General features: G+C 45.6%; 1 protein-coding gene across 8 annotated transcripts in view; it reads right to left on the bottom strand.

Annotated features, from left to right (window-relative positions):
- The window catches only part of TDP1 (tyrosyl-DNA phosphodiesterase 1), a 74458-nt gene that overhangs the window by 27767 nt on the left and 31753 nt on the right, over window positions 1-14938 (bottom strand). For all 8 annotated transcript variants that reach the window (XR_001518114.2, XR_001518119.2, XR_001518117.2 and 5 more), the window contains exon 14: window positions 646-748. Coding sequence is in view for 3 of the 8 variants with exons in the window: in XM_006925522.3 (XP_006925584.1) it covers window positions 646-748 (103 nt within the window). In the remaining 5 variants the exon portion in view is untranslated. The remainder of the gene's footprint in view (window positions 1-645; window positions 749-14938) is intronic.

The following is a 14938-nucleotide window of genomic DNA, read 5'->3' as shown; positions in this document are numbered from 1 at the left end:
CCCTACACGGAAACAAGCCAAAGCCGGACACAAGCTGGCTGTGCTTGAGGGACATGGCTTCCAACGTGGTGTCTTTCCAGGGGGCTACCAGTGTGTCTGATGGCATGTGTCCATCTCTAGCAGATGTCGTGACCTTCCTTCCCTGTCTCCCCACCTGTGCTGATGCCATTCCCCCCAGATGGGATGCCTATCCCTCTGCACTTGCTCTAAATCCTGAGCATCTTTCAACTCCTACCGCCAGTGGCTGCCCTGGTACCAAAGGCACTCTCCGGTCAATCACCCCAACCTAAAACGTCTGCACCGGCTGAGTCACTCCTTTGGTGACGCGTCACTTAACCACCTCGTAATAAGTTTTCATGTCACGTTTCACAATATTAATTTACATATTGTTATTAACTTTACCCAAAGCAGTATCTTCGATCTCCAACCAGGTACACGCCTGGGGAGCAGCGATCCTGCCCGCAGAACAGTGAGCGTTGGACAGGTTTGTCGGTGCAGGCCAGAGGCTGGGAGCCGGGCCCTGGGGTCGAACGCTGGCTCTGTGACCTCCTAACCTCGGGCACGTCAGCCCGAGACAGGAAGGAAACATAAAAGCCCGAATCCTTTCATGTGCCAGTGGTCGGGCGGTTTCTGGTGTGAACTTACAAACGCCGAAGGGAGGAAAAGGACGCCGAGCTCGTAGGAGCGGATCATCAGCTGGGTGCCGTTTTTCTCTAGTGCTCCCCAGGCGGCCTTGGACAGATTCGCGCTGCAGGGACAAGGACACAGGAGGAGCCGGCTCAGTGAGGCAGTTCAGCGTGGGTCAGACGTTCACAGCTGCGAGAGCATCGGTCAGAAGCACAGACAGCAGCAATCGCGTTCCCGCGGTTTCTGGCACAGTTGTGCATTTTGGGAAATGGAATTTAAAGCCTGCTGTGCTGTGCTCCTCGAGATTTAACTAATTGCTAATTTGGGATAGCTTCACCCTCATCTGCGTTTTCGCCTGAAAACGTAATTAAAGTAATTATCCTTCCTTAGAAAGATTTTTTTTTTTCTTGTTCTCTTTTTATGACCCTGGTGTAGCTAACGATGTTTGGTTTTGTTGTATATAAAAGCAGCATTTGAGCAAAAAGCTATGTCGGTATGATCTTATACTGCAGTATCTTAAGCTTCGCATTCCGTTTATTTGCCCTTCGTTTTAGGGTAGGTGCGCTAATTTCTGTTTTCAATATAAAGCAAAGCTCTGAGGGCACTAGATTGGGATTTGTATCTGGAAAGAAACAGTGCTCTTAGAATCATGCTTTGAAAGAGTTGTAGATACAGCTAAAGTCACAAAATGTGATGAGAGGAAGGAGAGTCAGAACCGACCGGATAAGAGACACCGAGATGCTATCAGGATTAACCGCGACTGAGCTCGGAGGCAAGTGCCTTCGGAGACTTTCTCGCCAGCAGCAAATCTGGCTGAGGATGCTCATGCACCGACTAATTAACATACACCGACTGTCAGCATTTCTTCCTGTCGGGCTCACCCAAGGTCTATTTCATTTTTAGAATGTGGAGTAAAACCCCAGCTCTTCAGACCCGGCAAGCCTGACTTCGTGAACCACCGAATATTTCAAGATTCATTCGTTTTGTTTTCTTCTCAACTAAGCGCAGGAACTGTCGTCGTCATGGGAATTGGAGAGTCAAAGAGAAACAGTACCACGGAAGGCGAAAAGAGTGATCTCTGTTCCGGGTTCTACAGGAACAGACACGAAGGATGACACAAATCAGAGTTAAGGAAGCTCTTCAAGCAATTAAGCTAACTTAAAACAACGACAACTGTGTTTACAGAGCCCCCCATACTGAGGACAGGGAGCCTCTGATGCCCTAAGGCCACACAATCGTGAACACCCACGTCTGTGATGTGTCGCAAAGACATAAAATGCCGACGAAGTGGAAGTTGGCAATCAAGTGGCAAGACGCTAGGACTGGTTTCTTTAAAGTCGAAGATGATAGCTTGCTTTGAGGTCTCTCGTTAGTAAAGTCAGATGACTTCTCGGGCACAGACAGCAGTCTAACTGCAAAACCGACCAGTGAGCGTGAGGTGGTGGAAGCAGTCCTCCTACAAACATTTCCCCCATATCCTAGACTATCGCCTTCCTCATAACCACCTCGACTCGTCTGCCTCGTACCCCCACAGGCCAGAGGAACGTGCCGGAAGGATGGCTCTCATTCCCTCCATATTTCGAAGACCTGAGGGCTAATTCCAAAATAAAGATCAATGGAGCCCCTGGGGACACCTCTTCAGACAGTTTCCTCCGATCCCTCCTTCGTAGTTAGCTTCTAACAGAAGTCTAAGCATCTAGAACCTTAAACTTATCCCGAATAATGGGAGAGTAAAAGTCACTTGCAGGCTGTCTAGGTGCTAAATCAATACGCCTTGATAGAGCACCTTTAATCCTTTTTTATGCTCTGAATACACGTTGAGTGAGTGGTTGCCAGGACATGGGGTAAATATTTCCAAACTTACCCCACCTGCTCTGTGCGGGTGGTGTGCATAGGTGTGAATAGGCATCTACGAGTGTCCAGCAGAAGGACACTTGTCTTTTGTGAGGCAAAGTGACACCACAGAGCTGCTTACAAGCTCTTTTGCTCCCTAAACTCCAAAGGATTTCTAGCATCTTGTCTCCTCCATTCAGGACCTATGTCCACTACTTGTCCTGGATTCTAGCCGTGGCCACTGCCAGTCTTCAAGCCCCGATCCGCCATTCCACTCCCTCTGCCCACACCCCTCCATTTCCCCATCTCCTGGGGACCGAGCTGCTCCCCACGCCCTGTGCTGCGGTTTATTTTGTCGCTGTTGCTGGGTGTCGAATGACACCTCATCACCAAAGAAGGCTGGGGTTTGGTTGGGGTTATTAATTTACTTTGCGTTCTTTAGGGTATGGGATGATTCTGTAAGCTGGAAAATTCCAGAGGGGAGGATTCTGGGTGCCCCAAGTTGTGCTGTCCACCAGAAACTCTGCTCGGGCCGCTAATAAAGTTATGGTGAATAAAACAGTGGCTTCTGGGGGAACGAAGGTACGTGGCAGTCACGGTTCAACCAGAGCAAGAGAACCACTGGAGGGGTACGCATATGTCTGCGTGCGCATGCACACATGCATGTGCATGTGTATACAAAGATAAATATTCATGGGAATTTGACATCATGTACTGTGGGAGCTGGTCAACGCTGCCGTCTTTGCCCTGATGCTGGAACTTAAAGTCTGCAGGGCTGGCAGAAGCCCGGGAAGGATGGAAATAAAACAGAGGAGAGCAACAAGCCAGAACCACGAACAATGAGCTGAAGCCACAAGATCAGACTAAAACCATGTCAGTTCATGTTGCCTCTGGCATTAGGGGCGTAGGTGTCCTGCAGAAGCTGGGCCCTTTGCCACAGAGCTAAACACAGACCCCTGGCGAGGCACAGGGGTTAGAGAAGCTGAAGCAGGACCCAGGGGAGGGTGTGGCAGCTGCAGGTCCAGCTGCTGGCTCACGCCAACAAGATGAGCCAGCACAAAGTGACAACGTGTGGGTTATAGAAATGGCTGCTGCTCCACATCTGCCCTCCAAATCTCCATGAGATTCTCCTTTGGGGCCCGTCCTCACTGAAACGTACAAGAAAGGAGATTCTGGAAAACGGGCTTCAGCTGAGGCAAAATGACACACTGCAGAGCCGCCACAGGGTGGGTGCTTTTGTTCTGAGCCCCCGGCTAAGCTGACTGATGGTGAGTTATTCAGTCGGGCAGTTTATAGGCCCCTTAATGAGGAACTCGACTGGTGGGAGATGCTGTCACAGCTTGTGCAGTGTGGCTGCTAACTAGACACCTGATCTCAGTCCGCGACATGGAAATTTTGTTCCAAAGTCGAAACCTTTAGGAGTAAATTTAAACTAATACTGTGCAACGAGAAGTTTCTAAAGGGAAGGAATGATGCCATCTAAGGTTCATGGAGAAGGGAGGTGGGCCAATGTTGAGAAAAGACCCCTGAACCCCAGATCAGGAGAGAGGTTTTGTCCCGGCTTCCCCACTAACTGCGACACCCTAAGGCATTCTTCTCCCCAGGCCCGAGTTTCTTGTCTCTAGAATGAGGGGTTTTAGCCGATGAGGCCAAACACGGCTTCCAGACTCCAGTCTCTGGCTAGAGACGTCCGCACTCACATCTCACTAGATCGCCACCCCACCCTCCCCACGCCAATCACAAAGGTAAAATCCGCAACTTTTACTGTAACTCACCGCTAGGAGTGTTTGTCTGAAAGTTCATGATCACGTGTGGTGGAAACAGCTACGTAAGAAAGGGGGTGCTCTCTGGGCCAAACCCTGCTACGTGCATCAATGAGAGTCCCGCAACTTTTACTGTAACTCACCGCTAGGAGTGTCTGTCTGAAAGTTCATGATCACGTGCGGTGGAAACAGCTACGTAAGAAAGGAGAGGGGTGCGAGGAGGGTGCTCTCTGGGCCAAACCCTGGTACATGCATCTCTGAGAGGCTAAACTGTGGTGGCAGCAGGAGCATCGTCTGCCACCTCCCACTCTGGCCAGAGCACCTGTTAGCGCCGTTGAGCTTACTTTTAAGATTTTTAGAAGGCGTAAGCATCCCCAAGGATGACAGCTGTTATGGGAACATGTGTCAGTGATAAGACATGCCTTTTCATCATTGGTACTTAATCTAAGCAGCAGCTGCACAAAGAGTTCAGAGATGACTAACAGACTCAGCTTTTAGCCACGGAGGACCGGGGTGGGGGCTGGGGAAAGACACTTTCACAGAGGCAATAAGCACCACGTTGACAATGGATGCAGGAGAAGATGGAGACTGGGCAGCTGGGGTGACGAGGAGGAACATGATGACCTCTAGCGAACGCTGCTGTCGCCCCTGCCCTAAAACTCCACAGCGGTGTGCCTGTCACACACACAGTGACACTGTTAAGTCACCTTCCATTTTGCATTTGCTGTAGGTTTTCTTGTGTTGCCCTTGGGCTCTGTTTCTTTTTATGCACCGGAAAAAAAATTTCACAAGTAATTTGGAAAGAGAGTCTCACTGTGAAAGATTCAAGTTGTATACAGGTATGCATAAAAATAGAATCTTTAATTTTGATGGATTCTGCTAAGTTTCCCTCTGAAACATCTTTCCTGTTTAGACTACCACCTTATTCTTCTAGACCAGTGGCTCTCGACTGGGGATGATTTTGCCCCTCGGGGACATTTCACAATGTCTGGGGACATTTTTCATTGTCACAGCTGGAGGGTGGAATGCTACTGGTATCCAGCGGGTGGAGGCCGGGATGCTGTTGAGCATCCCACGAAGCACAGGACAGTCCCCATACAGAAGAACGATGTGGCCCAGGATGCCAGCAGTGCCGAGGCCGCGCGGTCCTGCTCCGGGCCTCCCGCGGCCCGGCCGTGCCTGCTTTGCATCTTCCCTGGCTTTCTCTCCACCTGACTATTCAGTTCTCTCTCACGTGCTGCCCTTCCCACCCCGTATCTTCTAAATTTACGCTCTGCTCTTGGCTCAATTCTACTGTCTCTTCTTCCTTTTCCATGCGCCAAGAATAACCATCACTTTGACGAGGATGGATCCCAGACTTCTCTCATCAAATTTCCAAATGGGCATCTCCAACCACGAGCTGGATGTCTCTACCGGGATGTCACACTGTCACCTCAAACTCGAAACTCCAAGAAGTGAACATCCCCTCTGCAAGCCAGCTCCCCATTTAATTCCCTCTGTCCACAGTCTCATTCAGTCGGGCTCAGAAATCTGAGGCACCTTGGACTCGTCTGCTCCATAGGCAACTTTGTACAACTAGACACCAAGCTATTTTACCCTTGTAACATTGTTTCTATTTCCAATAAGGTCTCCCTAGGTCAGTCCTTTTCGCCCTAGACTCTAGACCCAAAGGACTGCCCTCTCTACATCTTCCTCCAGCAGCTCTCGGTATCAATGCGTCCTTCCTGCTTAAGCGTACACAAAATAAATGCACAGCCTGGCATTCGGGACCCTCCACGATCTGACTGCAAATTAATGCTTTGTAATCTTATTTCCCATGATGCCTTTCCCGGCTCCTCTACTGTTAAATGAATTCATTTACTGACTACCTCCATGCCTTTTGCAAACGTCATTTCCTCGTCCACAATGCCTTCCACCCTACCCACTCCTGTGGATATCTGAGCCCTTTCCTCCTCCATAAACCCCGTATCTCTTTCAAGAAGTTGTCTATGGCTATTCCAGCCCACAGATGTCTCCCAAGTGAATCCTGCAGATGTTATGTAGGCAACAAACATCTAATTAATCCAAGAAAAGAGACTAATATGCAAAGGCTTAGAAGATACAACTTATCAAAACTATTGGTTCATTACTTATCAAAACTATTGGTTAGGGAAGTAAAAAGTTTAAAATCGGAAAATCTAGAGAAAACATCTAACTGTTGACAATGGAGCATGAAAGGCACAGTAGGGCAGTGGGTAAGAGTGGAAACCGAGCTCACATGCTTTTCGATCACAATTGGTGCTAACGTCGCAGATTCTCAATACGGTCACATACTTGCCTCACAAAGATGATGTGCAGACAATATAAGATATGTAAAGTCCATGGAGCGTAAATGATGCCTAATAGATGTTAGCTATTACCATTGCCAATACTTCGTTAAATTTATGGGAGGTTGACTCTGGTCCTCTCTGATGTGACTCACCGAGCAACAGAATTCTCCAGAAGGCAGGTCCACCTAGGCTCCTAATCCTAGAAAGTGTTGGTGGTAGATGGGCCTAAATATTATTCATCAGATTGCTTTGCTGGTTGCATAACCCTTGTACAAGTCCCCACAGCAGAAATACAGTGAGCTTCTATTTTATTTTATAAAGGAAGTTAAGAGGATTTTGGTCCCCTTGATACAGATATACGTCCTCTTAACTTTTTAATATAGATATGAGTGATAAAGTGCCAGGAATTTAACAGCAGAGTTAAAATTAAGCCAAATCTGCAGATGTCCAACAATCACGTGAGATTAAGTACCAAAGGGGACGCAACATGTCAGCTGTGTTTTAGGGATTGGTATCAAGTCTTATAGATACAGTGTGTCAACAAAGAAATGCCAGCAGGAAAAGAAAAATGAAAATGATTATGATACACATTTTCCCACAGATGGAAGAGAGCAGAACACGATAGGTCGTCAGGTACTTACTTGACTGTGGGCTTTTAGAAGTAACAATTCTGATGAATCACCGAATAAATTTTAAGAAATCAATTTGCACACTGACTTTGTTCCCTGGTCACAGGCACTTTATGACCCCCAAGCAAACTCTATCCAAGCTGCACTGAATTGGGAAGTCTAGCTTTTATTCTGGGGCACAGTCCAGCCTCGCTGTCAACCTCATCTTTAAAAGGATCCATCTACACTTGATCCCACAAATGGAATCGCATGGACTTAGAAGCCATCACATCAGCATCCCAAATCCAAAATGACAAAAAATACTGGCAAGCAGGATCAAAGTTGCTTTGCAAATTTCACATCAAAACTGGTACCCAGAACACCCTGTCGAGAATTTCAGTATGTGTTTAATAGTAACCGATGTGATAACTGAAAACTGCTCACTATTTCAATTTCAACTGATAGGTTTCACTATTTTGGTTTGTCTTCTATGGTGGAAAGGCAATATAGAAACTTGAAAAGTTTTCAATGACAAAACTATGACAAGTTCTTAGAATGGGGCCTGGGAGATTACCTATTACAACGTTTTTTTTTTTTTTTTTTTTTAAACCAGGATAGTCCTTTGTACAAAGGAAACATATGTAAAGCAGACAAAAGGCAAGTGTCTCTAAGCGAACTAGGAATTAGTCAGCACATAGTAAGCACCGTACACATATTTGCTATTACTTGTGAGAGGGTTTCTTTGGAGGCCAGTTCCTGGTGAAGGACTCCCAAATAGCACCACCTCATCTTAGGCCACCTGGTGATTAGCGATGCCAGTGCACAAAGGGTCTTGAGTCTTGAGGCTCAAGATCAAGGGGTCTCAAGCCTTTCCCCATTAGGGATAATGTTCCATGAGATCTGTCCCCTTGAGCCTAAAAAGGAGCATGCTCTGTCTTTGGTCAACTTGTAGCAGAATGAGAGAAAGCAAGGGTGGTGATATGACCTTGAATCATCTCTAACGTAGAAAGGAGGTCATCTGCAGACTGCAGTACCGATAACCATTATTTGTAACAAAGTACACTAACCCCAGTATCTTGGAGCTGCAACACCAGGCAACTGAGTCTACCCAAAGACATGTAGAAACATTTTTTTGTGTGTGTGTGGTCCAATTTGATTTTGGACCAAAAACTCAGACAAAGGGGGCAAAGGGACCATTTGTTTCAGAATCAAAGTAACAGACATCAGAGAAGTACTGCGCGGCTCTGTTGAAAAGCAGAGGAGGGCAGAACGTTTTTTGTTTCCTCAAAAAGGCACAGTGGTTTTGTAGTCAAGCACTCGTCTCATTTTTCCCCAAAGTGGCAGCACCAACATTTCTGCTCATCCCTACTATCCCGAAATGCCTGTCGGTTGCTAGGCAACTGTAACAGCGATTGCTCTCTGCCCACCCACAATGCACAGCTTTCATAATTGTCCTCACTGGGTTTGCCAATTACTCCTAGGTACTATCCTCTCAGCTAGGGCTGCTTCTTCCAGCTTATCTTCTTGCCTGCTTAGTTAGTCCTCTGGTAAAATTTAAACACTGTATTTGTCATCATGTCTCGGTAATTTCCATAACAACAGGCTGTCCATCAAACACAGGATTTCATGGCAGAATCAAAAACTATAAATAGGTTTCCATAAAAGCAACCAGACAAGAGAGGAAATTGCCAGCCCACAAAACATTCTAATAAGTTCAAGATAAGTTTTTAGTTTCTTTGAACATACACTCTGGCCAAATGTACTTATCTTGATTATACAGAATAATCTTGACCAATTTTTAAATAACCACGTAAGTTTAGAAAAGGCTATATCTATGGACAAATCTTTAGGTCACATATAAACAAAAAAGATAAAAGCTTTGTAAGCTGCTTTTTTTCAATCCCAAGAGGCTTTACATAATATGAACTTGATAACATGAGGTTGTTAGCAGCTACCAAAATCAAGCGGTTAACTAGTATTTAATACATCATATATAAGAAAAAAAATATACATCATGCAGTTTAATAGGTAATCTCCACATATATTTTTTTTGTACCATTATCCTCAGAGCATTCAAGAAGATAAAAGCCCAGATTATAAAAATGACTTTTTCTGAAATGTAAGTGGCAAGGCTAGTCAGTGGCAATCCCAAATGGGGACATGGGCCTTTTGACTCCACTTCAGTGCTGTCTTCCATAGTACGTTGGCTGATCGAATAGTATCACCATCTGAGGTACCTGGGTTTGCAAATGTTGAGGGGGTTAAAGCCGTTAAATCTAAGACACTGGTGGTAGTAGTTTGAGGTCGAGGACCAGCATGGCTGGGGGCCGGGGGTGGGAAGCCACCCTTTTCCTAGTATGTGTATATATCACTTATTTGAAAAAAACTGTGTTGTAAAGGGCTCTGATTCAAACATGTATTGGTCACTAACCATAAGCTGTGCACAGTGTTAGATGCTGAAGATACAAAGGTGAGTAAGACCCGGCACCTGTGCTCAAGCAGCTCATAATATATCGAAGAAACAGGACCGGTAAAGAACTGACAAGGAAGACAGCAGAGGACTAAGCAAAAAAGTGCTACAAGGCACAAAGGAAAAAACAACGAGTTACGTCTGCTGAGCCAGAAAAAGTTTCAAAGGGATCTGAAGGATCAGCGTAAAAAGAAAAATATAAACTTAAAACATGAGAAGTGATGAGAAAATGAAATGGTAGTTAGATTAAGAGGGGTATCATTCATTCATTCATTCAAATTTCCTGAGTCATTGTAGACCATGCACTGTACTAGACACTACATCTGTTGGTCTGAAAGAAAACAGACATTAAACAAATAATCACCAATAGCTAGGATGAGTCTTTTGGTAAGAAAAAAACTGTAGGAATTACAAACTCATTTTCCCTTAGTGTAGAACAAAAACTTCTACTCTAGAAACATTGTTAAAAGTGGTTTTAGTGCAGATTTTACAATGCTTGGTGATGTGGCCACTATATACTAAAAAATGACCCGGGATCTCTGAAAAATGTTTTCAGTCAGATTCCCAATCACAATATAATGAAAGAGAGGAAATGAAAAACTGATTTATGTGTATTTAAAAGGAGAAATAAAATGGAAGATGAAAACGATATTAATTTTTTATAAGCATTTTTATAAGCTTCCAATCCCTGATCTTCAGTAGCCAGTGTTCACACTTGTGAAATGTCAACTGGGTAAAAGGAAGTCCCCATGACCAAGAAGGCCACGCCCTCTGCTCACGACAGGTCGGGAAGTGACAGGTGATAAGATACAGTATGTACACACTATATAGGAAATACGTGAAGTACACCTCTAAGGTGATAGGTTGTTTTGTTTTTTTAAAATAATGACATTAAATTAGGACATTAGATCTTTGGGGAGTCTACTTTGTCTTTTATACGACTTATTTTTAACAACTCTACATACCCAAGGGAATGTGTTCTCCAATCAGTCGTGTTGCAATTTATTCCAATAAAGCTGACTTCTGTGGCTCCAAATAATTACAGAACATTACTTCTCAAATAGACTTTGGAGCCTAAGCTTCAGTCTTTTGAGTACACTCAAAGGTAATTTTGCCTAACTATGGAAGTTAAAATTCAATTTTGAAAACAGTAAGAAATTATTTCAAATCAAGGTTGGAGAATAAGATGGGTGTTTACCAGACTGGGTAGTAAACACCAGCGAGGGCTGTGGAAGGCAGAATTCCCAGCCCTGCCCTGGTATACACACCCCATGTGACCCCCCGCCCCTTTGAGTGTAAGCAAAAATTGTCAACATGATGGGATTTCATTCCCATGGTTAGGCCACCAATCAAATGACTAAGTTGATCAAAAGGTTTGGAATAATCATGGGTGGGCCTGACCTTATCAGGTGAGACCTTAAAAAAGGGACTTGGTTCTTCCTGAGGTGAGAAATTCTCTGTTGGCTTCAAAGAGGTAAACAGCTATGCTGTGAATTGTCCATGGAGAGGACAGTGTGACAGGGCACAGAGGTGGCACCTGAGAGCTCAGAATGGCCCCTCCACTCATAGCCACCAAGAAAGTAGGAACCTCAGTCCTTCAGCCACAAGCAATTGAATTCTGCAAACCAGTGAGCTTAGAAGAGCCTGAGCCTCAGAGGAGACCCTAGCCCTAAGCAACACTGATCCTCTGCTTTTAAGCCGCTTAGTTTGTGCTAACTTATCACATTGCAACAGAAAACTAACACAAGGCCCCAAACAGAAGAGTGTCTATTTTATTTTTGGTAAAAGTACTAAGTTTAAAAAAGGCAACACTTCTTTGGATGTGCAGATCTGGATTATTAAAAAAGTCTCATCATTTTAGAGTCAGAATTCATATTGTTTATCATCCATCTTATTTATCACTGTAATATTTTTTTCCTAGAGAATCTATTTTAATTTTGTTGCACTTAATAAGAAGGGGTTATTCTTCCCAAACACGCACATTAACGTGGATTGGTAATAATAAATCAAAGTAGGAACGTGTCAAAAAAAAAGTTAAATTTATGTAGCTTTTGATGTATTTATCTTTTGCTAACATCTAGTTCTTAAAACAATATATCTGCCACTTGGTGGATGGACTGTTACATTTGCCTAGAATCTCTGCTTTTCCCAACAATCCTGCCTCATCGCTCTAAAGCAGGAAAATGTATTAAATGAAAGGACAGTAGCACTCATCTATCAGTCATCCGCAAAGTTAAGAATTAATTCTCAAAGGTGACAATATTCTCCACCAGGACAGACAATCTAGGGGATACTGAGAAATGCATGGGGCATCTTGGGGGCTGGCACCATGACAGGGCCTTTAATATGTGAGGGACAGGTCATGACATTTCCTATAAAGCATGGGGCTCCGGCACTACAAAAAATTATTTTGACCAAAATGCCAATAGTGCCCTGTTGAGGAACACACTATTTGAGTATAAGCTAAAGCCAACCACATTAAAACCGTGTCTTATTCCAGAAAGCCTCATGGAACATTTAAAAGGTGCGTCATTATTTTAAATGCAAATGATCAAATACATCGACGTAGAGCTGCCATCCGTACACCTATGACGAAAAAAGCTTCGGGAAAACCAGGAGACATCAGGTAACAGTAATGTTGCCTCTAAAGCAGGTAAAAGGCAAAATCTGGCCGCCAGCTACCGCTCTGCCCTCCCTCGAACGCGGCGAGCACGCTAGGACCTCGTGTTCCTGCCTCTGCCTCTCTGCCCTTCCGCCCAGAAAGCTTCCCCCCAGCTGGCCATCCACATGGCTCCCTCCCTTCTTCCAGGTCTCAGCTTAAATGTCACTGTGTCGGTGAGGCCTTCCCTGGACCCTGGTTCATGAGCAGCCTTCCTCCCCGACCCAGGTACTCACTCCGACGGCACAGCACAGCGCTTGAGAGCGTTTGACCTCTCTGTGCCTCGGTTCCCCCATGATTAACAGCTACACTGTGGATTTGAAAGGATTACCTGAGGGTGTGTGTGGGGGGGTGACACGTGCCTAGGACAGTGCCTGGAACTGAGAGTAAGCACCATGTGTTAGCTCTGAAAATCTAAATATGACCTAAAACAACTTTGAAATAAAGCTTTTACCTAATGCATTTCATTGCATGGCAAAGCTTAATCTTCTAGACTCAGCTGGTGGCAAAAGTTGACCTAAGCTGACATGAGGCTACTTGTAACACTGAGAATGTTAACAGATGGTATATGTACCATATGATACCTTTCTAACCTTCAAATATTGACCTATATCTGGTCCCAAAGATTTTGAGTAGGACTGGCATATTCAAATTTATTTTTTCTCTGTAGCACTTATCACCATTTGCTACTATATAAAGAAACTTGTCTGTTTTTTGCGTAACTCCCACATGATAACATACAGTCAATGATTATGTTCGATGATTGTACTCCCAGCACCTGGAAGAGTGCCTGGTCTATAGTAAGTTCTCAATAAATGTTAAATGCGTGGTTAAAATAGAATGTGAAACACTTCTCTGTGGTAGAAGAAAAATTATTTCACGGAAGATGGTGACTAGTTGCTCTTTAGGCTTGGATCCATTTCCTGGTTTCTCTTTTGATGACCATGACCACCCCCATCTCCCTACCAGCCACGCCCCAGACCTCGGGATCACCTTGGGAGCATCTCCTGCATTCACTGTTACAGCCTCCGCCCTGGCCTTCCTTAGCTTCCTCACTATCGGAGCAGGACCGTGCTCCCCTACACGCCGGGTACTGGGTGTGCTGTGTAAGACAGACACAGACTTCGCTCAGAGTCTGGAAGGGAAGCTGACGATTACACAGGCAACCACGCCGAAAGGGGAAGAACACAGCACACAGAAGGACCAGGGCGGTACGGAAGGCCCTGGGCTCAGGACCCAAGGAGAACCTCAGTGATGTTTACGCTGAGAACCGAAAGATGGTTAAGGGCTTGTGAGGTGGAAATCTACTTAGGCAGCGTAGTCAGAAAAGCATCACGACCATAATTAACCAATATGCATACCACGAGCTGTTTCATAAAACCATCGTCACGTCGTTCTACCGTGACTTCCACGAGAGCAGGAATCTCACCTCTCTCTATCCCTCTGCCCGGAGCTAGCAGCTTTGCCCATGGGGTGGGGGGTCGGGAGTCGGGGGGCAAACACTCGCTGGGGAACGGATGGAGCTGCCTCAGCTCTGCAGTCTTACTCCGCAGGCTCTTGTGCGGACTGAGACAATGCAGTAAAACGCGAGAACGTTCTGCCACACGGCAGCTGCTTAACAAGGGTCAAGTCTCCCCCACCCCTTTCTGCCCCCATAGAGCAGAAGTGACTTTGTTTAATGTCCTAGCCAAGGCCTGACATTTTACCAGACTCCCCAGGTGACTGAAAGTCTGAGGTTCAAGGCCCGACGGCAGACGCTGAGGTCTCCGCAGTTCTGCGGTCGCTGTGAGTTTGCAGGTTGGGCTGCTACTGGGAAGTACTATTACCCTGCAAGTTACAGATGTTTCACGTGCTTATAAGGAAATCTTTAATTTATTACAAATACCATTACACCTAATAATTTTAATACTCAGGATTAAGCTTCTCTAAGCAGGGAAGCTTAGTGCCATTTGTTGAGCGTCTACTACTCCCTGGAGACAGGGCCTCTGTATTACTGGTCTCAAGAGTCTCAACAAAACCTACAGCATAACTTCACGCCCTGCTTTCGTACCTAAGGAAACTGGAGCTTGGCGAGGCGTACTCATTCACAAATGGGAAGTGGGGGAGTTAAAATTTGGGCTGGGATCTGCCTGACTCCAAACCCATGCTCTTCCCACCATTCCCAAGTGCATTTCCTTGACAGAGGATCTTTTGGGGGAACGTGTTCTATACAGAGTCCTCCCCCCGGCTACTCGCCCAAACAAAAACAGAGCCTGTTATCTACCTGCTCTTCGCATGAGCAGTGCCATCTCCCTTAGCTAAGCCACCATAACCTCTGCATCCTTCCCAGCTGGGCCACACACGTCCGCCCATTCCCAACGATCCGCTCTCCGTTCAGCAGCCTGGGTAATCTGGGTTATCACATATCAGACGACGTTACCCCACTGTTAAGCTCTCATATGGTTTTCACAGCACTCTGTGAATAGGAATAAAATTCCTATTCTGGCCTTCAAGGCCCGCTGTGACCTGGGCCGGCCTCTGCATGTCCACACTACCAACACTCCACATTCCACGTACGCTCTGACCACGGGCCTTTCCCCAGCTGTTCTCTGCCCAGAATGTTCTTCATGGGGCTGGCACCTTCACATCAATCGACTCAGCCCAAACATTACTTCCTGAAGGAGGTCTTC

This window comes from Pteropus alecto, unplaced genomic scaffold (genome assembly GCF_000325575.1).
Source record: "Pteropus alecto unplaced genomic scaffold, ASM32557v1 scaffold8, whole genome shotgun sequence".
Classification (NCBI taxonomy): domain Eukaryota; kingdom Metazoa; phylum Chordata; class Mammalia; order Chiroptera; family Pteropodidae; genus Pteropus; species Pteropus alecto.
The sequence above is the reverse complement of the archived record's forward strand: the minus strand, read 5'-3'. Positions and strand labels throughout refer to the sequence as shown.